General features: G+C 32.3%; 1 protein-coding gene across 2 annotated transcripts in view; it reads right to left on the reverse strand.

Moving 5' to 3' along the window:
• LOC142323437 (dnaJ homolog subfamily C member 25 homolog) overlaps positions 1–24,395 on the reverse strand; it is a 54,167-nt gene that overhangs the window by 15,559 nt on the left and 14,213 nt on the right. For both annotated transcript variants that reach the window (XM_075363054.1, XM_075363053.1), the window contains exons 4-6: positions 9,329–9,511; positions 8,358–8,553; positions 1,631–1,696 (exon numbers count right to left, since the gene is read on the reverse strand). In XM_075363054.1, coding sequence (XP_075219169.1) covers positions 1,631–1,696; positions 8,358–8,553; positions 9,329–9,511 — 445 coding nt within the window. The remainder of the gene's footprint in view (positions 1–1,630; positions 1,697–8,357; positions 8,554–9,328; positions 9,512–24,395) is intronic.

Consider the following 24,395-nt stretch of genomic DNA (forward strand, 5'->3'; position numbering starts at 1 on the left):
CCACACTGCGAAGAATTGCCCATACCAAAACTTCCAGAATATGTGACATTCGATGAAGAGAGTTCAGAGTCTGATGGAAGTAAGGAAGAAAAAGAAACAGATTCTGGTGACACAACTTTTGAACAAAGCAGTTCATCATCTGAGCCCTCATTTACTGACTCAAGAAAATCTTAATGACCTCATACGAGATTTAAAGTTATCCAGTCTGAAATGCTTGCTTCCTGGCTAAAAGGATGGAATCTTCTTCAAAAGAATACAAAGATATGAACTTATTGTAAGCGTCATTCTGAATTTAAAGACTATTTTTCTGAAGAAAATGTCATAGTGTTTTGTAATGACATTTCTTCTCTTATGGAGACACTTTGTAATGAACATAACCCAACAGAATGGCGCTTGTCATTGATTCCTCTAAAGTTAGTTTAAAAGCTGTGCTTCTGCATAATGGCAATAAATTCCCATCAGTACCTGTGGCTCACTCTGCTAGTATGAAAGAAACATATGAAAACTTTAAATTCATACTGGAAAAGCTTCAATATGCAATGTATGAATGAAATATTTGTGGTGATTTTAAGGTAAAATTTCACTTATTCTTGGTCTGCAGCTTGATTACACAAAGTACTGTTGTTTTTTGTGTGAATGGGATAATACGGACAGAAAAAACCATTTCATTAGAAAAGAATGGCCTAAACACAAATCACTCATTCCTCAACAGAAAAATGTGAAACATGACCCATTGTATAATCCTAAAAATGTGTTTCTATCTCCATTACATATCAAACTAGGATTAATGAAGAATTTCATCAAGGCCATGGACAATATCTTGGTTTCAAGTACTTAAAACAGAAGTTTCCTAAAATTAGTGATGCAAAAATTAAAGAAGGAATATTTGTGAGTCCACAAATACGATCATTAATGTATGATGAAAAGTTTGAGGAACTATTGAATCCAGTGGAAAAAGCAGCTTGGCAAGCATTCAAAAATGTTACTCAGAGTTTTTTGGGAAATCGTAAGGTGGAAAATTACCGTGATATTGTCAATGATCTTATAAAAATTTGGGTTGTAACATGTCCTTAAAAGTACACTTCCTGCGTTCGCACCTAGATTTCTTCCTGGAAAATCTTGGCGCAGTAAGCGATGAGCACGGGAAACACTTTCATCAGGAGATTTTAGCTATGGAAAAGAAGTATAAAGGCAAATGGAATCCTAATATGCTGGCCAATTACTGACCATCAAGAGGGATGTACCACCTGCGAAATGTAGCAAAAAATCATCATTTCTTACATTCTAGGCAGGTCAAATGTTTGAATATTGTGTAGTTAAGAATGTAGAAAGTATTAAAATGCTTGAAATTATAAATGCCTTTTCTCGAATACCTTGCATGACTGGAAAAAACCGATATATTTCAATTCAGGAGAAAAAATACTACCAGAATCACATTTTTCTTCCCGAGACAAAAAAAAATTTTTTTTGTTATCCAGTGTTATAAAACATACACACAATAATATATGATTCATAAATATCTGCACAGTGCATGTTAACTTATTATGTTTATTAAACTGACAAAAACATACTTAGGTCCACAAATAAATTAATGAAAAATGCATAAAATTAGCATTAATATATAATATACCTCATACTTAGGTTTTTTCCATAACTCTAACCTTAGGAATTCCTCTTTTTCTTCATCTTCCAGCGCCTAAAGTAAACAGAACATCATTATGTGACTTAAAATGTAAAAATGTTAAGATGCATTTATCAATCAATGTACTTTTATTATTCTGTTTACATTCAGAAACAACCTGACTTAAATTAAAAATGTTCCACTCAGTTACACAGCCAAAAAGGGAAGACAGAATGAAATCAGTTAGAAATCATTTGCTTCACTTAAAAAAAAAAAAATCAGAAAAATTTACTTAGATACTGAAATCTTTTATTAAACACTTATCATTTTGAAAAAATAAATGTTTGGTTATTTTTTTACTCACTTCAGGGATGTCAGACAGGCACCCTGGACATCAATCATGGCTGCATTCCATTATCTGAGTGGTTTAAAATCCAGAATGGTTGATACAAAATGTTAAGTATATTCAAATAAATGATTTTACATATGTAAATAAGAGCATTGCAACTTCTGATAATCAGGCAGAAATTAAAATTTTTAACAAAATTTCTAATAAAAAACAAGAAGAAATGGGAAACAGTGATTCTATGATGCTGTAAATTTTTCTGTAAAGTTAAAAATGCAACAAAATCAATTTTAAATGGTATGAAACAGGAAAAGCACTGAACTAATTTGGTGAGACATGATGCAAGTGTATGATTCAATATTTGTACTCAGTAGAAAAGTTATGAAACAGAACAACTACTTCAATAACAATTAATGAAAATTTATTTGTTCATGAGTTTTAATTACAGTTAATTAAGTTACTTGATTAACTGTACATGAAACTTTATTAAACAAAGACCATTTTTATACTGCTCTGTAGATTAATTCAATACTTTACAAGTCACATGCATATAATAATCTACAATCTATATAAACAATTTCTCATATTTAAAAAAACATAAAATAGTTTGTAATCAATTAAAATGGTTACAACAAGAAAATTTACATGTTCCATTGCAGTTCATCATAAAAAAGTTCCACAGTATTAAATCATTTTCCTGGATTTTACTCTCTGATGTAATTAAATTAATAGTACCTGATGATTGTTAATAGCACATAATTCACTCAAGTAATCTACTGCATAATGTATTTTTGCCAAATTTATTACATACAGACCATATACAGTAAAAATCTGTATAACATACATAGTTAAATCACAGTTAAACGTAACATAGTAAAATCTGTATTACATACAGATCATATTCAGTAAAACTTACCACTTTTAATCTTTCATTTATGAAGTTAACAATAAATACAACACAACTTACATAAGTAGTTTACTTATATATTTTTTTTTGCATTTATGTGCATGTGTTACTTTGCTCTGTATTTCCTTGTGTTTTATAGTGTTTTTTTTTTTTTTTTGTGGATAAATTCTCAGTACGGACATTGACAAGTGTTGGTTGGACTTCCGATTGTATTGTTATAAAGTTTCACGAGTATTGGATAACGAACAACTACTTTATTTAAATAAAAAATGAATAGTCCTTATAACTGTAGGTTATATGGATTATTATTGAGTGTTTTTGTGCAATGCAACTCAGTACTTGCAAACTGCAACAGACATAATAGTAAACAATTTTCCAGTGTGTAGGTGAATGCGTGCGGGAGATCATGTTCATAGGATTTTCTGAGTCCAGAGCTTATTATTAGGGGAACGGTTTTTCCCATATAATTCCCTTCCTATTAATTCTATTATCAATTTCCCCTCCTGGATCTATCCATTTTGGGTCATTCTTCACAGATTGGTAAGGTGATCCAAAATTGCCCCCCAAATTTTTTGGGGTAATACATTTTACTTACACCCCCAAAAAAAATCGCCCAGCTTCCGCACCCTTAGTAGAATGAGCGGGGTGTCAAAATAGGTGTATTTTCATGCTGTGCCTGGTCAGAAATGGATCAGGACAAGGAGTGCATTCAGACCTTCAAGAGTGCTTTGAAGATCTCCTACAAGAGCGGAAACAATGAAGGAGGCGTCTACATCTGATAGTGGAAAGCAGGTAGTAATTGAGTTGGAAGCAAAAGAAACTACAGAAGTGTCAGCTTGTAAGGGAGAAAAAAGTAAAAGAAACCCAGTGCTGAAGATATGGATAATGATAACAGCAAGTAGTGAACTTAATAGAAGATCTGAAAAGGGTAAGTGAAAGTTTTTGTAAATCAGTTGATAAAAACACTAAAAGGGAGATTAAACAACAACAGTTGGAAATGTCTAAGCTTGTCAAGAGGGTTGCTAAACATAAGGAAGAGCTGTTGAACAGGATGCAGAAAGGGCCAGTAATTGAATCAGCAACACAGACTGAAGGGTCTGTGTAACCACTGGTCACACTTACGTCTCAAAAATCAGGCCACGGAAACTTTGAAGTTTATTTGCACAGGATTGGCAGGAAAGAATCATCAGTTTTCATGTATTGCGGTGATTGCAATATGGTAGAACACACACTAGTTCAGTTCCCAGATTGGGGAGGGAACAGCATAGGCGCGGTGGTATTAGTGACCTGAAACCAGAAGAGTTGATAGGATATATGTTAGCATCCAAAGATGGCAGGAGAAGGGCTGATGAATTTGCAAGAACAACATTGCGAGCAAAGGATGAAGAGTGTAAAAGAAGGGGTTTTTAGTTGGTGTAGGGATGAGTAGGGCAGCCCCAACCGGGAAGACCAGCATGCAGAGGTGTGCTGGTTCCAATCAGCAGTTGGAGACTCCTTGGGAGATTAGGTTGGGGTTAATTCAAAGACAGAGTCCTGGTCGCTGGGTGGGAGCCTGGGAACGACATAGTTAAGCCCAGTTCTCCCCTCTGAGTCCCGGTCCCTGGAGTGGGACCAGGAACGACATAGTTCGGCCTGGTTAACCCTCCCTGGGGGATTTGAGGTAGGCAATTTAAATATCCAACTGGTGAGCAGACCTGCCATGCCGGACTTTCTGCTGGCAGGGGGCTCATTTGACTTAAAGGACATTTTCCTGGGCTCAGCTTTACTTGATTGTATGTCCGGCCCATGGGAGTAGGAAATGAGAAAAAAACCCACCAGGAGAGTGGGTGGTGAAGAACTGATAAAAAAAAAATTAAACGAGGGAGTTAGTGATGAGGAGATTCCTGGACTTGTCACTGCTTACTGGATAGTGTGTTTAGCAAGGTTAAAAAAAATGGAAGGTTTCTACACCGATAATAGTGAGGGAAACATCATACTGGTTTTGGATCTACACACCTCTTCAGTGGGATATAAAAATAAAATCTATGGGTTAGCACCTGGGGTCAGAAGACCAGAACAAGTTAAAGAGCGGACAGCTCTTAGCAGACAATCATGGCATTCGAACTATATTTGATGAGGAGTTGATCGAAGTCAGGGTTTAACTTACACCATAGTCATGGACTCCAGTAAAGAAGATGACTTCATTTCGTATACATTTAAATATATATAAAAATTGAACGATATGGACATCTAAGGATCCAATGTGTTGCTGGGTGGAAAAGTAGGTTTCATAGTGAGACAGCTACTTGAGTGCGAGGGCAGGAAAATATGCAAGGATATACATCTTTACCATGAAGAAGACACAGCGAAACAAAAGGAAATAAGAGCAGAAGAACAGATGCTAACAGTGGCGGTAAAAGCAGAAGGGAGTAGATTTGCATAACTGTTCAAAAAGGTAAAAGAAGGGGTAAGCAAAGACGTAGCTGAAGTGCTTTCCATAAGGGGAAGGGAAATGACAACAAAGTCCATATACGGGTTAGGGCGAAGGAAACGGAGGTACTTAAACAGGAAATAAATCAAAAAGTAAAGGGGATGGGTTATAAGAGATGTGGGAAGGCAGTCACTTCCAGTGTATTTTAACATAAAGGATCTTAAGAAGGAGTTTACTTCAGAGGAAGTTGTAATGGTGGTGGCTGAAGGTGTAGGATGTGTGGTTTTGGAACTAAAGGTAACACTGCGGTCCACTTTTGGAGATACACAAAATGAAACAGTAGCAGTTCTAGTGGTATCCTGTTAAAGCCATCAGGGGCCAGGGGGGGGGGGTGATGGGTGATATGGCAACCGGTCCCAGTGATAATGGCTCATAAGCTGATCATGATAAGAAGGATCCAGATAGGATGGGTCAAGTGTCATCTTATGAAAAGAGAGGATGAGATAACATGTTTTGAATGTGGAGAAGGTGGACACATAAACATTAAGTGCAGAGGCTCGGATCACTTGAAATTATGCTTTCAGTGCCATGGAGAAGGGCACAAAAGAGGCGAATGTCCTCAATGGGCAAGACACATAGAAGACAACAATACACCATGAGTCGGAGGTAGTGGTGAGAAGAGAAGAAGTTTGTAATATTAATGCATATATTACAATTTAATGCTAACAGAAGTAGAAGGGCAATGGATACCATTTGGGAGGTGGAAACTAGGCTGACAGTAGATATCTTAATAGTTAGTGAGCCAAACAGAGCTACAGTGAGTACAGACTGGATCACTGATGCGAAAGTAGACGTGGTCATATTGGTCATGTCCTCTGGAATGGCGATACACAGACATGGTGCTGGTGACGAATTCTCATGGGCAGAGCTGGTTGTTTACAGTGTTTACCTACCTCCCGATTTAGATAAATACAGGTTCGAGGAGATGGTGGATAATTTAATTGAAGACATACAGAGGCAGAGAGGAAAAACAGTAGTTGTGTGTGTTGACTTTAACTCCAAGTCCCACAGTTGGGGGTGTAGAGTTGACGATGAGAGAGGCAAAACATTGAGTGATGTAATGGCCACATTAGATTTCACCTGTGTAAACAAACATGGAGAGATAACCTTTGAGAGTGGTGGAGTAGGTATCTCAACCTTGGATCTTACATTTGTGAACGCGAGGTGTGTAAGAAGAATAATGACATGAGAGGTATTAGATGAGGAAACATTAAGCGATCATCAAACAGTGAGCTTTGTAATCGATTGCAATTCTACAATATGAAACACCAACATAAGGAGGACAAGCTTTGTTCATCAGTGAGTGAATCAATTTAGGGCTGCAATAAGTGAAAGGCTTAGCACAAAATAGTACACCCAAATATCTCAATGGAGGTGGTAGCAAAAGTAGGATGAGACACAGGAGTCATTAAGGAAGTAACGTTAAGTTGTAAGGGGGTGTAATGGTGGATATCAGCATTGGCGGGATTGAGAAAGAGATGTATTCAGCAAGAGAAAACTGCAAAGAGCAAAAAGCCAAGGAGAGAGATTGGATGAAGAGTTAGTTCAGTTGTGAGCTGCTAGGAAAGAATTTAGGAAGAGTATAGCTGCGGAAAAAAAGGAAATGGGAGCAGCTTTGCGAACAGGTAAATGTGGATCCTTGGGGTGAAACTTATAGTCATGATGAAGTTTGGGAGGCGAACACTGGATCTTACAAAAGAGTTACTCGAGGCAAGTGTAGCGGTATTGTTCCAAAGAGGTAGAGATTTTACTAGAGAAGAGATTATATCAGAGGAAATCATCCTATTCATGATGCAGGAGTTGTGTCTTGCTGCTAAGAAGATCAAAAGAGGCAAGACTGCAGGACCTGATAGGATCCCCCCCGAGAGGTGGTAGTCAGAACAACAGAGATAGAGCCAGGTAAGGCCTTGCAGGCCATGAATACTATACTGGACTACAAATGGATATCCGAAGATGGCGAGGAGCAAGACTTGTGGTCTTTAAGAAGAAAGACAACCAGTTGGAGATCCACTAGCTTACAGAACACTATGTTATATTAATTGTTTTGCAAAGTTGTTTGAAAAAATAATACTTAGGAGATTAAATGAAGATATTATGGTCAACGAAGGATTGCACGATGACCAATATAGCTTTAAAGCAGGGTGGTTCATGCAAGACACCATAAAGCAAGTCATGGGTATAGTGAATGCTGTGACCAAGGGAACTGGAGACCAAGGCAGATTGGATCCATTATGTTGATCGACATAAGAAATGCTTTTAATGAAGTACCCTGGGATGTGATATCCAGGGAACTCCAAAGAAGAAAAATAAGATCATATCTCAGGGGAATAACAATTGAGTACTTCAAAGAAAGATGTGTCATAGGAAGGTCAGAGAATGGTGAAGTAAAGTTCCCAGTAGAGAAGGGAGTTCCTCAGGGATGCATACTTGGGCCAGCGTTATGGAACATAGCTTTTGATGGCATATTATGCCAGAACTATCCAGATAGGATAAAGCCAGTGGCATTCGCTGATGATGGTAGCCAGAACTAAGGCAGAGCTTATGGACATTGGATAAGAGCAGCCCAAATAGTGCGACAGTGGCTAGAGGACAACAAACTGAGACTGGCAGAGGAGAAAACTCAAGTAGTAGTCATGACTGGAAGAAGGAAGTTGGGACCTATCCGTTTCCAGGTGGGCAGAACAATAGTACACCCCAAATCGTCATTGAAATATCTAGGGGTAAGGCTAGATAAGAATAGGTCATTTACAAAATATGTAGATGAGACAGCTAGCAAAGAAGAACATGTAAAATCGGCCCTGATCAAACTTATGAGCAATGTAGCAGGTCCGAAGACTGGGAAGAGGAGATTCCTCTTAGTTGGTAGGGTGCAGGCATACATGCGAACTTTATTAACACCTTATGGAACCTGTTAGCAAGCCCGACACTTTGTACACAAGTGGTATTAATTATTTCTTCACCTCTAAAAATAAAACTTACAACTCTAGAAATAGAACAAATAATATACACTTACATCAAACTGTACTTCTCCCATTTTGAAATTTTTCCTAATTAAATATAACTTCTGTTCATCTCCATATGGTTGCTTACAAACATCAAACTTCCAAATCCAGATTGCATACCATCCACAATAACAAATGACTGCATAAGGAAATAATATTATTTTGGCCCATAACAAATCTGTTACTTTTGGTTTTGCATATCCACCTCTGAAAATAAGTTTCATGGAACAATTATTTCATAGTCTATTGAAACAAATATTCTATTCAGCAATACATGACAAATGCAGTTAACTTAGATCACTTTGTTAATCTCTGTGATGAGTGATAACACTTCTGCTTTTCATCCAAAAGATTCTGAGTTCATATCCCAGTCAGGCTTGTATTTTTCACCTACAAAATTCATCTCATCTATCATAAATAATACACATAGTGCTTATAATTGGAAATGAGCTATCACTATAAGAATAAATAAATATAATGTTTTGTAGATACAGAATAACTAAAAAAAAAAAATTCTCCCCCACCCCCGGATATTTTTAGTTTTTATTAAGTTTCTTTGATAGCAGAGTAGTTGATAGGCCAATGATATGCAATACCTATTTGACCCATGTTTCATTCCCTCGCTGCCAAGCTGGTCAGTTAATTCAGTGCCTATAGACTAATTTTCTTGTACTATTACTACAGCCATATCTGGAGAAACAAATATGAATTAAAAACAATGTTGTTCTGTAAAATGCAACATTTTTATAAGCCACTTAGAGAGGAATGAATATAAAAAAAGTTTATTACACAAAAATTTTAAAATTTGTTTGAATTAATAATACTTATCAACTGAAGATACTTTTTTAAAGAGCAAAACAGCTATAAGTTGAAACTGGAAATAAAGAGTGTAAGAAGTATATTAAAAAATATACTTTATAATAAAAATTGATCAGTATCAGTACCATTTTTTAAATACAAGAACAAAATATGATGATCTCACCTGATATCCATATTATCTTCAAGCACTCGTCTAATGACAGCATCCATCTCTTCTTTTATTTCTACTTTACTTTTACTTTTCTTCTTTTTTTGAAAGTCTAAAAGTCCTTTTTCTTTGGCAAAATCAACAGCTTTATTTCTATACTTAGGAACAGTCAACAGATACTTTATTGCAGATTCATATCTACAACAGAAAGGATACACTGATATCAATTAAACATAAAACAAATTTGTTTCAGAACATACAGATTGAATTTAATCATACATGACTTTTTTAAATATTCTGTATTGATCTGTATCTCACAACTACAGACTAATGAAAACAATATTTCATGTTGCAATACATAACCACAGTTAGATGTATAAAAATTGATAATGAAAATTGAAAGTGTAAAGAAGTACAAAATTTAGTAAACACAAACAAAACTATAAAGAAATTCTTTCAGAAGTAACATTTATTAATTCCCAAAGAAGTTAGGAAATCTTTGTACAGAGGTCAATGTAAGTAAGATGAATTTCATCTTCAATGCTCACTTATAACTTTATTACCTGTGAAGGTAGTATAATAATGACATTCTTAATAAATTCACACTTTTACTAGTCTTTTCTATTAGTTTTTATTCAATATAATTTTTGATATTTTTGAGAATGGAAAAAAATTCACACACACACACACACACAAAATTAAAAAAATGATCTGTTAACTCTACGTATATATATGTATTATATGATTGAGTTTACACTCCATCATAATGATGATGGGAATTCCATACTTCGCAAGAAGCATCTCATGAAGTGATATGTTTGGAGTGTATTTCTGTATGGATGCAAACAAGGACATTAATAAAAAAGAAAAAGAAAAGCTGGAGGCATTTGAAATGTGCCATGGAAGAGATTGGAAAAGATTAAATGAATAAAGTGAAAAAGTAATGAAGAATTAATAAGAATAAAAACTTAATCAGAATGATTCAAAATAAGAAAGCTAACTAGCCGAGACATATCATGAAAGAAGAAGAATAGACTGAGTGCCAAAAGAATCAGTAAAAGGTAAAAAGAAGAGAAACAAAACGAGAAGGGATAAAAATTATAGAGAATCTAAAAGAAAATCAAGATCTTAAAAGGTTAACTGGGAATAGAAGAGAAAGAACAGTCATGAAGGCAAGGACTCTTCCATCAGAAGATAATTATAATATTATAATTTATATTAGCTACACTATTCTTAATATCTATAGTTAATAATCTTAAGTTATTTATTTGAATTAAGTCTATTACCAATGATGGTAATTAATTTAGTAGAACTGAAACAGAACCACAACGTATCAACTACTTGACTATATAGAATACATTTGTGTTGAGACAAGTGTTGAAAAGATCAATAAGAACTTGATTATCATCAAAGATGTACAGTTTAATAATAATTTTTTTTTATGATAACAGTTGATTGCAGCACATGGAAAAAAAGGTTTAAATAGGTCTGGAATTCATATCATATCAACAAATAATTTAACAAAAAAAAACAGATAAAATACTTACTGTATATTTTTAAGGTATATAATCTGAAGTCTCACAAAACATACATAATCAATACAGGACAATTTGTCCTGTATTGGTATTGTATTGTATTGGTATTAGTTTGATTTATAGGAGGCATATGTACGAAAGATTTTTTTTACATGCTTGTAATTTTTTGAGCCTGACAGCAAGCATTAAAGAATGATACTTGATCACCATAATCCGAGACAGAATGGACAAAGAAGAGATAGAGCGCGTAAGTGTACAAAGATTTTTAGTTTTATAAATAATACAAAACAATACTTCAGATGCCATACTTTGAAAATCAATAACATGGCAGCAAAAATGATCAGAGGATTAAACATAGCTCTTGAATCTTTAATATAATAAATTGTTTTAATGGCCTTATTATTTACATAGTAACCAAAAGAAATTTAATTATCACTCCTTTCAGAGTAACAAAATAACTGGTCAGTAATGAGAACCAACCATTACTCTTGCACATGAGGCAAAATTGTTAACACATGTTGGGAAACGACTTAATTTATAATAATTAAAACTATTGGTATAATAAAAGTTGGTGAATAAAAATTTTTAAATTTGTTTGTTAGAAAAAATAAACAAGAAAATTTTCAGTTAAATTCGTTTTGGTAACACTGAGTAAAATCATACAAACTAGATACAGTCTTATACTAAAAATGTTGTGTCTAACACAAATACATTTCAGTATTATAGCCACTGTAATACTTAAATAAGTATATACTGATAAATTTTTACGGTAGATTAGGTTGAAATTATTTGTATATGATGCTATTAAACTATTGTTTCATTTAACTGATTTCATTTTTCTACCTAAACATTTTTCAACATTGAAATGATTCATGTCTGTTAAAAATTTTAATACAATATTCTTCTGCCACATATTGGTTCGTTTTCTTTCTAATAAAAGTAAAATTTCTTAAGTCTTCATGTTCAGTTCACATCACTTGCATACATTTTTTCATAATTAAATTTCCTAGAAAATTTGTTTCAAAAATTATTTGTTTGCATGTCATTTAACAAAGTTAATGCATGTCAAATCTAAAAAATTGTTTCGCGACACCAATTGCTTTGTATTTTACAATAATTTTCTAAAAAACTACAAGAAATATAGTTTTTGTTGTTTTATTCAATTTTTCAGGCCAAAACCCATAGGAAACCATCAAATTTACCCATTAATTTAATATCCAAAAATTTCAATAAAGATTTCATTTTATACTTGAAGCCAATCAGGGTAAAATTGTTTGTACTGTATATCTTGAAATGAAGAGTTTCTTTCCGGATCCATGTTTATTTCAAATTTTTTCATAATTTTCACTTGTAAAACAGGCCCTGAATTTTTTTCTGTCTCTTTCTGAGGTACCTGTATAAGTGATCTAATTCTAAATCTTACTTACAATTCATTTCTTGACTTAAGTGTACTACATTCAGATATGACAGCTGGATGCATGACAAGTCAGTTTTATGCCAGTTTTGAGGTGATGAAAATAAAATACAATCAGGTATCAGGTATTTGTGATAAGTTAACATAAGGTAAATGAATACATTTATTTTCAATAAGTTATGCAATAAAAATATACTACAGCAACCACTAAGTATTAGCTAACATACACTTAGAGAGTTTTACTTAGTCTACGATTTACATTTTTATTCTTTTAATTTATTATTTACAGTATTACTTAATATTTATTAAAATATATTATGTAATTATTTTTCAAAAGTGGAAAAACATTAGCCCCACTGAGGAGAGCACATCAAAGCATAGCCTTTACTTGTTATTTCAATGATGATATGAAAAAGAAAAAAACAAAAATACTACAATCAAGAGGGGTCTTAAAACTTGTTTCAATTATTTCCAGCTGTACTGGAAAAATTATTTTTCTCCGATAATTTGAGTAATTAACTTTTAATTAAAATAAATTTTGCGTTTAACGTTTGAACATTTTTTATGTCCAGGACATAAAAAATGTTCATGCTATCATTTCTTTTCACTTATAATATGGCTTTTTATATAAGAAAATTTGAACTCCTTTTACTTTAAAAACTCCTTCAGTGTAATCTGCAATGCCCCTTGAAGTGTTTTTCTTTGGTCTGATTATTGCTTTCGGGATAGAATTGTTGTCAGTAACTTCAGTTTCCAGAAAAAGTTTAATGGGATCTAGCCTTGCTCTAAGACATTAATATTTACAAGTTTGTTTAAATTTTGAATTAGTTTCCTATCTCTCCTGACACAACAATCTGCATAATATTTGCAGTGCAAACATTTCTGGGCGATAGGATTTTGAGCTGAACTAAACTGATTTGACCACAGATTTCATCATGAAGGATATGATGCATTGTGCATTGTCATAATTGATATTTTTTTCACTGAGCACACACTACTTAAACCTGAAAATCAGTGAGTCAGACATGTAACTTAATGTAGACATAATATATTTCCTAAGTTTCTGCACCAATTTTTACTGAAACAAATTAAATTTTATGTTATTCATTGTTGAAAATCCCTTTCTTTCTCTTTCTAACAATAATTTCTAAATTTACTTTTTCTACAGAATATAATGTACTTTAAAATCATAACAACAAATCATTTTTCAATAACTGTTTACCCAAATTAATAATTAATCCAGATAAACAAATTTTCTTTCGTGAAAAGTGAAAATTTAACATATGTGCTCCATGATTACCATAAGTTAGGGGATTAGCTGTTAGTCCATGTCAAAATCATCATTCAAAAGGCAGTTGTAAGAAACCAGTTACAATTATTTATTATACTTGGCATTTGGAGGATGAAAATACCATTAGGAGGGAAATCAATGAATTCATAAATCCATGGTATATTTACAAGCACACAGTTGAATTTCTGGTCTTTGCAAATTACTTCCTAAAAATATATTATTGGCAGAACAACTATATTATAAATGTACTCCTGATTTTTCTAATTAAAAATAATTTCAGATCTTTACAACTAAAGATAAACAGCAAAAACCTTTTAGAATGCTTTTATTAAAGAGTAATGAATAAGATATCAGGCTTCTTAGATAACAAGAGGAGTTCCACACTGGACTTTTACAGAATGCATTTCCACAGAGGCACAACCTGAAAGGAAGCTAAGCTTTTAGAAACTTGCCAGACTTTTCAGTTTAAATATTCCCACTAATAAAACTGTTCTCTTGTTTCTCAGATCTGCAAACAGTTTTTATTTATTTCATCTGTTCTTGTTATAATGCAAAGTCATTGATTATTTTACACGAGTAATGCATATCTGCTTTCATTTATTTTTAAGAAAACATAAGCATTAAGATATGTGACTGAATTAATTGAAGCTAGGCCTTATGCTAGGAAAAAATGTGATTAAAATTAACTTGATTTAGATTTAAATAAAAAATAATTATAAATCAACATAAAAGGTAATTCAAATTAATTTTATTCGTCCAATCACCATATTTTTTAATAAATTAGTTTTAGTGTTAGTTATTTTTTTCTACAGTTAGATGAAACAATTATTTAATTTATAGATAAAGTACTTTAATTTTGAACAATTTTGTATCTGGCTTTGAGAGGTATATGCACATGTTTATCAGCCCAATGGGTTCTACCTGGTTGTTAGTGTATAACTCATTCTATTACTAAAATAAATAAATCAACAAATACTTTACTCAGGAATATAACATAATTATACATTATATAGATCATACCAAAAATGGTAGCTGTACTATTCCATGTTAACAAAAAGAAACTGCTCCAGATTTTGCTCAGAAGGATCAGGAAAACCTCTTCTGAGCAGCATTAAAAAATACAATCCAAATATAAAAATAATTATTTAAATGAAGTAATAAAAAATGCAACTGTGTGAAGATAAAAATAAATAAAATAAGTAAAGAAAAAAGTAATTTTTAAGGTATTACATAAAAATGTATTAAAAGGAAAAATTCAGATTTATCTAATCATTATTATTATTTAATATTCATCAACAGAGTAACATTTTTTTCTTAGAGGAAATCTTTCTAATTAATTTGAAGTAAATCGATAGAAAGTATTTTTAGATCATTAAATGATCTATTAAAAATAAAAACTGAAACATGACACTATTCTCCATAAGTCAAAGTTTTATATTGGTGAACTACAAAACTATTTCTGTTGTATGGTTTGAAACAAATGAATATTACTATTTTTAAGAATAAATTACTTTTTTTGCCAAGGGAGTTCATTTGAAAATATAAAGGAATTTTTTTATTCATATTATTTTAAATATTTTTTAAAGATTAGGAAGTAGATGTGAAAGATGAAGGTGAGTAAAAAGATTCTCCTAAAAACTGTTTAAAACGTGTTTGCGAATTTATTATGTATCATGTTTTTTAAGAAAATTTTAAAATTTACTCACCATAATTTTTCTAAACAACTTGAAATACAGATAAAAAATAAAATGATCTATAAATAATATATATTGTATGGTCTACATATATAAGTAGAGTATATTTATATAGAATGTTTATTATGGAACTCTTAAAGCAAATGAAAAATATTCCACAAGTAAATGATATATTAACTAAATGTGTAAGAGAATTGTATTTTTTAAAAAGTAGAAGGGGAATTAATCATTATCTACAGACTGTTTATTCTTTATATTAAAATATAAATTCTCTCGTAGTTTATTTAGAAAGGTTTCAAAAGAAGCAAAATTAAATCAACACACAAGCATCAAAATTAAATTTAGACTCTACGACAGTGAACTGTACAAATTATGTCGGTGAGTGCAGATAATTGCTATTTCCAGGTATCAAACAAAAATAAAACAGATTCAGAACAAAATTAATCAAGGTGGATTGCCTTGTTGTTTGAAATACGTATTTTATTAAAAGACTACCTCAACAGGAGAGATGTATTTTAAATTGAGTCCATTTTATTTTTGGTGGTATTGTTTTACTACTTTTACCAAAAATAAATACTACTTTTAATTTTTTTAATATTTCCATAACAATTTTTATTATTAGAACTGTATATTAAATTATTACTATACATTTTCTTTTGCATTATGAAAAACTTTTGAATAAATTCTTTTGTAATCTTTCAAATAATTCTAGAGATCAGAAAAAAAATTAAAGTCTGTCAAATCACAGATACTCCTAAGTATAGCGTTAGATTTAATAAATAATTCCTTCAGTAATTCATACATTTATTTTTTTCCTTAGATGGTTTTTTCTATGGTATTATTTTATCCTTATAAGTGCAAGCTACAAAGCTACAGAGAAATACTTAATATTGCTAACAAAAAGCCAGTAATTAGTTTATTCACCACTTCCTATAATAATGAGTTTATTTAAAACACTAAAAGCTCTCTCATAGTTTATTTAGAAAGGTTTCAAAAGAAGCAAAATTAAATCAACACACAAGCATCAAAATTAAATTTAGACTCTACGACAGTGAACTGTACAAATTATGTCGGTGAGTGCAGATAACATTTGACAATCAAAAAGGGAATCCTTCACAAAAATTGAGACACCACTATTTTTTTTCTGGATTTCTATGAAAAGCTCCCTCTGCATCATGAGACCTTGTAGATGGTGAGGAGGCTTGAGTGCTCAGTGATACAGAGTAGCTGGCCCAAAGGTGCAACCATATAGGAAAGGTATCTGTTGAGACCCAGACTAAGGAATGATTCCTGAAAAAGAGCAGCAGCTCTTTCAGTAGTTGTTAAGGGCATAGGTCAGGAGGACTTAAATGGCCAAATCAACATCACTCAATCTTCTTACTACTGCACAGCTGAAAGCAATGGAAAACTATAGCCGTTTTTTCCCCAAGAAAATGCAGCTCTCTGCATTTTCAAGTAACAAAGATGGAGGAGCCTTCCTTAGTAAAATATTCTGGAGGTAAACTAGTCCCCCATTCGGATCTTCGGGTGGAGACTACAAAAGAAGGGGTCACCTGAAAATTAAAAAATAGCATTCTACGAATTGGAGTGTGGAATGTTAGAAGTCTAAAAAAAGTTAGTAGGTTAGAAAATTTAAAGAGGGAATTGGATAAGTTAAATGTAGATTTAGTAGGAATTAGCAAGGTTCGGAGCGAAGAGGAAAATGATTTTTGGTCAGGTAATTTTAGAATAATTAACTTCACGTCAAATAAAGGGCAGGCAGGAGGCTACCCAAAGGGTTGGTCTAGTGGTGAACGCGTCTTCCCAAATCAGTTGATTTGGAAGTCGAGAGTTCCAGTGTTTAAGTCTTAGTAAAGTCAGTTATTTTTACAAGGATTTGAATACTAAATAGTGGATACTGGTGTTCTTTGGTGGTTGGATTTCAATTAACCACACATCTCAGGAATGGTCAAACTGAGACTGTACAAGACTACACGTCATTTACACTCATACAAATCATCCTCATTCATCCTCTGAAGTATTATCTGAACGGTAATTACTGGAGGCTAAACAAGAAAAAGAAAGAAAAGGAGTAGATTTTGTAATGATCAAGAAGACAAGGAAGAGGGTAGAGTATTTCAAAAAGTTTTGCGATAGAATCACTGTAGTAAGGATAAAATCAAAACCTAAGTCGATGACTGTTAACGTCTATATGCCTATAAGTGACCATGATGATGATGATGAGATAGAGTGTATATACAAAGAAACTGATGAAGCAATTAAACACATAAAAGGGGATGAAATTTAATAATAGTTGGAGATTGAAATGCAAGTATCAGAAAAGGCAAGGAAGGAAATACGGGCTGGACAAAAGGAATGAAAGAGGGGACCGACTTATTGAGTTTTGTATGAAGTATAGTTTAGTAATTGCCAACACCCAATCTAAAAATCATAATAGAAGGAACACATGGAAAAAGCTAGGTGATACTGCAAGGTATCAGATAGATTATATCATGGTTAAACAAAGATTTAGAAATCAATTCGTTGACTGCAAAGCATATCCAGGAGCAGACATTGATAGCGACCATAATTTAGTGATAATGAAATGCAGATTGGAGTTTAAAAACCTGAAGAAAAGGTGTCAGATGAATCGGCGGAATTTAGAGAAACTTGAGGAAGAGCTTTGAGGAGGACATTGCAAGAGGTCTGAGTAAAAAAGATAAGCTAGAAAATATAGAAGAATGGGAGAATGTTAAAAAGGAGATTCTTAAATCAGCAAAAGCAAACTTAGGCGGAACAAAGAGAACTGGTAGAAAACCTTGGATATCAGAGGATATATTGTAGCTAATGGATGAACATAGAAAGTATAAGAATGCTAGTGATGAAGAAGGTAAAAGGAACTATTAACAATTAAGAAATTCTATAAACAGGAAGTGCAAATTAGCGAAAGAAGAGTAAATTAAAGAATAGTGTTCAGAAGTGGAAACAGAAATGATCATTGGTAAAACAAATGGAGCATACAGGGAAGTTAAGGAGAATTTTGTTGTACATAAATTAAAATCTAATAATGTGTTAAATAAAGATGGTACACCAATTTATAATACAAAAAAAAAAGGTTGATAGGTGGGTGGAATATACTGAAGAGTTATGTGGAGGAAATGAATTAGAAACTGGTGTTATAGAGGAAGAAGAGGAAGTCAAATAGGATGAAAAGGGAGATCTGAATTTAATAGAACATTAAAAGATTTGAATGGCAAAAAGGCTCCTGGGATAGACGAGATACCTGCAGAATTATTGTGCAGTGCAGGTGAGGAAGTGATAGATAGATTATACAAACTGGTGTGTAATATTTACAAAAAAGGGGAAGTTCCATCAGACTTCAAAAAGAGTTTTATTTCCATAATACCAAAGAAAGCAGAAGCAATAAATGTGAAGAATACAGAACAATTAGTTTAACTACTCATGGATCAAAAATCTTAACTAGAATTCTGTACAGAAGAATTGAAAGGAGAGTGGAAGAAGTATTAGGAGAAGACCAGTTTGGTTTAAGGAGAAAAGTATGGGGACAAAGGTAGCAATTTTACTATTCAAATTAATAGTAGAAGGAAAATTAAAGAAAAGCAAACCAACAAACATGGCATTTATAGACTTAGAAAAGGCATTTTATAATACGGACTGGAATAAAGTGTTCAGCATTTTTAAAAATTTAGGGTTCAAGTATAGAGATAGAAGAACAATTGCTAACATTTACACGAATCAAACTGCAACAGTAATAATTGAAGAACATAAGAAAGAAGCCGTAATAAAAAAAGGGAGTCCGACAAGGATATTCCCTAATAACCCAGTTACTTTTTAATCTTTACACAGAAATAGTTAATGAAGTTAAAGAACAATTTAGATCCGGAGTAATAATGCAAGTTGAAAAGATAAAGATGCTACAATTTGCTGATGATATAATAATTCTAGCTGAGAGTAAAAAAGATTTAGAAGAAACAATGAATGGCATGGATAAGTCCTACACAGGAACTACTGCACAAAAATAAACAAGAACAAAACAAAAGTAATGAAATGTAATTGAAATAATGTAGATGGACTACTGATTATAAAAATAGGAAGAGAAAAGATTATGGAGGTAGAAGAATACTGGAATGAAATGACTGGCACTAGATAGGGAATCTTGGAGAGCTGCATCAAACCAGTCAAATGACTGATGACAAAAAAAAAATGAAAAGCTTCAGCAAGTTTGAAATTGCCTGGATTGATAACCACTGTATTCTTATCAGCAGATTTTCTGAAAAACACTAAAATCCAATGATTTGTTGTGTAAACATTTTTCAACTTCAAGCCTCACCCTGTCATCTGAATGTAGATACAACCTGTTACATGTGTACGAACAACAAACAGTGCATGAGTCACATGTGAACCTATAATGAAACAATGAAATATTGCAGCAATATACTACCTGCTCTCTCTTTTAGGCTGTTTCAAAGACTGAAATGTTGACCCCCCCCCCCCTCACAAGGACGTCTGTGCATTACATTCTCTAATAGTCTAAACTTCTGATCTTTACCACATGATTGAGTTGCTGTGGCTATCAATAATGTAAATGCAACTTTATATTGTTCATATTTTGAACGGTAGAGTTAAAATTTATTTTACATGTTTTAGGGAAGCAATAACACTGCAAACATATTAAACATGCTGCCAAAAATACAATTATGCTACAGAATAAGAAACTCTCCTGCGTACAGCAAAATGAGATAAGTAAGTGATGAGAAAACAAACCCTATCTCACCTTAAAAGATTCCTGCAGTCAACATGTTTGAGCATCCCATAATTTTTGAACTTTTTTCTTTATCATAAACGCATGGAAATTTGAGAATATTTGTTGTGTGTGTTGGTGCATGCATGCATGCACACACATATGCACATGTATGGTTAAACTTATGTCTACATTCGCTTCAATAACTTACGAATAAAATAAAAAATTTGCAATAAACCTGGAAGTTTTTCTTGCACAGTCTAAGGTCTACAAAGATTTTGAGGGGAATTAATTTAAAAACTGTTGACGACTAGAGAAAAATAATTTCAAATAATGTCTTTCATACAAAAACTTCTTATCATATACTATAATTTTAAAAGATTTGATTACTGTGTATAAAAATGTACGGTGTTATCAATTGACAAAAATGTTTTTTTATGATGAATAATATTAAAAAACTAAATAAAACTGTTATAAGGAGAGAAATAAGTAAGAAACTTTACCTACATCAAAATAACAAACAAAATACTTCCTGAAAAATATCAGGAAATGTTAATTAAAAAATAATAAATTTCAATATAAAAAATTAACAGTAAGTAGTAAAAATTAAAATAACGGAGGAAGCGATACCTTCAAAATTGAAGTTAAACTAGTCCCCGGAACCAGATCTGGGAAAATTCAGATGTATGTCAAGTCATCAACATTCCAAGCAGGAGCCGGAGCACATTCTAACTCCATGAAAACCATCCTGTATGAAGACAGCCTAACAGCCAATGACCACCTACCGCTGCAGCTTCAACAGCTACTATTTCAATTATCACTGCGGTTATAACCGTGCAAGGAGTTTTTCTGAAAGTAAATTAAATTTCCTACAACTTTTATTGTATATGTTTTTTGTTGTCTGCTGTTGTTTGGCTATGAATTACATTTACAAATTACATTTTCTTGCATACAATTCAACATACCGGGTTTCCCTAACACAGAATTGAGCAGTTCAAAAAACTAATTCATGATTAGCTAATTTATTCTAAAAATATTTCTAAGAAATCTGATCAATATTAAACATTTCTAGATCAGCTGAATTCACCGTAGAACTGGAAAAATTAGATTAAATCATTAAGCCGTTATCTTCAGGCATTGAATGTGTTATTTCCAATGAACTCCTCAGTCCTTTTTTAAACTGTACCTTTCTAATATGAAGAGTAAAACTTAATATGGCGATATAACTTAGTGAGGGTTAGAGGGGTGCACAAAATGAGCACCACATTGTTTCCTATTATGTCAAAGCTTCTTCCACTCACCAACATAGCGATGAGGCAAACTGCTATCATCAATAGTTGATAGTGACAAGTAACAACCAGTTACTTAATTTTCAACACTTCACATCATGAAACAATACATAAGGAGATCTGATTAATGTACAATTTTACCAAATTTTCATTGATGAATGTTATTGTTATAAATAAATATATCTGGTATGAATTAATCCCATAAAAACTCAATTTTAAGGCCCTGTACCGAAAAGCAAACATCTGAAATCTAGGACTTCAGGTTGTTATTTTTTAATAAACTCATTCTAAAAGCAATCTCTCACTACACCATTTAGAAAAAAATTTGTTACGTACTTTATCACAATAATTATAAAATATGAATAACAATACAAAAACTTAGTAACAAAAAAAATTTACTCAATAAAAAAGAAAATGTGAATATAATATAAATATGGGGCCTATTTAGAAATTTATTTATGGATACAAACAATTTATTTTTTTTACGGGTTGAAATTCATTGAAATTTATCACTTTTATATAAAATATACTCATGACAAGAACTGATATATTCTATGACTTTAACAATTTTTTCTACATTAAACTATACTTAATATTTTTGAAAATACAATGCAAGGAATGTAATTCTCATAGAATTCATATTTTATTCAACACTTTTTGTTTAAAATATTACTGTCAACAATTTTTCAAAAGGTAAAATTATTTACCAATGTACCATGTGTTTTATTAAAAGTGAGAATTTCTGAAACGAAGCTACCCTTAAATGGAAGAAAACTTTTCTGATATCTAAATTAACAGCATTTACATACAGAGATTTTATAACTGCCTAACAAAACAAAGAGATTATAGACTCAACATACATTAAAAATCAATTACAGAAAAAACTATCACATCAAAGGAAGTAATAAAAAAATAACCAGTTAGTAATTTAACAAAACATGTGACGTATGCAAATAAAACTAACAAAAGAGTAGGCTATATAAAGAAACAAGTAGTGATTAACAATTTAATAAAAACATGTCATGTATGTAAACAACACTAATAAATAATTAGACATACTAAGGAATGAGTAAAGGGGTATTATAATTCATTTATTAATTTCTTACGTGGCTGATTCTGAAATTTTAGCAACCTGCTTAAGAGATCAATGATATTCCTGATGTTGTATATATAAAACCTAACATACCTAATTTGTATACACTGTATTATTTACATTAATTACTTGTGTGTGTGTGCATTATATGCATATGCCCCTGCTATCACATAAACATTAACCATCTCCATAATTGTATGACATACAGAAATATCTAACTGATCTATAAACTGTTCTGCAAATCAGCTAGACACCTACTGGAAGGGACCCTATAGGATAAAACTTAAAAATTATTGAGTTCCGTTAAATTTATTTGCAATGGTTTTGAATGTTGGTTGAATATTTATTTTCAGAAAAGGGAAAATTTGATATATTTTGTTTATCAATAAATGATTATGTGCTTGTTAAAACATCTATAGTGAAATAATAGAAAGCAGCTTGCAACTGGCAATGTAATCACTACTGTAATCAGGTTATTTTTATTTAAGTACGAGGCACGATTCAAAAGTAAGGGCCCATCAGTAACAAAATAAAAGCAGTTGAAAAAATTTTTAATTTATTAATGGTTTCAAATACTTACATATTTACTTTATTTTTATATATAATCACCATATAGTTCCAAACATTTTTGATATTGTGAAACAAGCTTCTTCAAATCAACTAAATAAGATTTTGCTACCTTGGATTGTAGCCACATTTGCAGTGAGGTTTCCAACTCTTCACTTTCCTTGAACCGTTGAGAAACAAACCAGTTTTTGAGGTGTAGGAAGAGATGGTAGTCATTGGGCATAATATCAGGACTGTAAGGAGGATGATCAAAAATCCCCCATCAAAATTTCTGAATTGTTTCTGTTGTGCATGCAGCTGTGTGTGGACTTGTGTTATCATGAAGAACAATTCCTCATCTCAGCATTCCCCATCCACTGTTTTGAATGGCACAATGCAGTTTAGAAAGTGTTTCACAATAAACTTGTGATGAGATTGATGTTCCAGGTTCTGTGAAATCAATAAAAAGTACACACCCTTTTGGTTCCAAAATACAGTTGCCATGATTTTCCTTTGAGAATGGGCTTGTTTGAATTTTTTCGGTTTTAGAACCAGAATGACGCCACTGCATGGATTGCTGTTTCATCTCAAACAAACAAAATCCATATTTTATCACTAGCGACGACATGGGAAAAATATCTATCTCCTTTGTGGTTAAATCAGTTAAGAAAAGTGTGTGTAGATATCATTCTTTGATCTTTGTAAGCACTTGTCAACATTATCAGCACTCATCGTGCACACAGTTTACAATAGCCTAGAGTGTCAGTCATGATTCTCAATAATGTTGTTCTTCAAACTTCTGGAAATTATAGTGAAGGATTACTAATCGTAAAGCATAAATTTTCTCTCACTTCTGCATTCACATGTCCAATGAGATCATCAGTCCAGACACTGGGCCTACCACTTCTCTATTCGTTGTGAACATTTGAATGGCCTTCCGTAAAGTCAAGAAGCCATTGCCTCACTTTTCCTTCACTCATTGTCATAGGCTCATATATCTCACAAAATTGATGGTGAATTTTAGCAGCATTATGTCCTCTTGCATTTAGAAATCTAATCACTGATCAAACTTCACAATTGGCAGGATTTGTTATTACCGCACTCATTTTAACATACTGTCTTGCAAAGGCAAAAAACAATAAACTGATGGCAATGTGGCAGTTGCATGTCCAACAGACCACTAAAGAGTTGCTGCGTGCATGTGCAAACCAATCATTATTAACAACTCAACGACCCTTACTTTTGAACTAGCCTTGTATTCAGATTGATAAGAAATTCTGGGTCATGAGAAAACTTATAATTAAAAATACAGTTGAAATGAAATGAATCTTTATTGCTTTTAAGAATATAACCTTACAGCAAGGAGTTGGCCAAAAATATTAACTAATACAATAATTGATAAAACAAAAAAAAGTGTAAAAATTTTTTACACATATTCATATAAATATAACTTCTACAGAATTTTTAAAAATACAATTA

Source organism: Lycorma delicatula, chromosome 4 (assembly GCF_047948215.1).
Source record: "Lycorma delicatula isolate Av1 chromosome 4, ASM4794821v1, whole genome shotgun sequence".
Classification (NCBI taxonomy): Eukaryota; Metazoa; Arthropoda; class Insecta; order Hemiptera; family Fulgoridae; genus Lycorma; species Lycorma delicatula.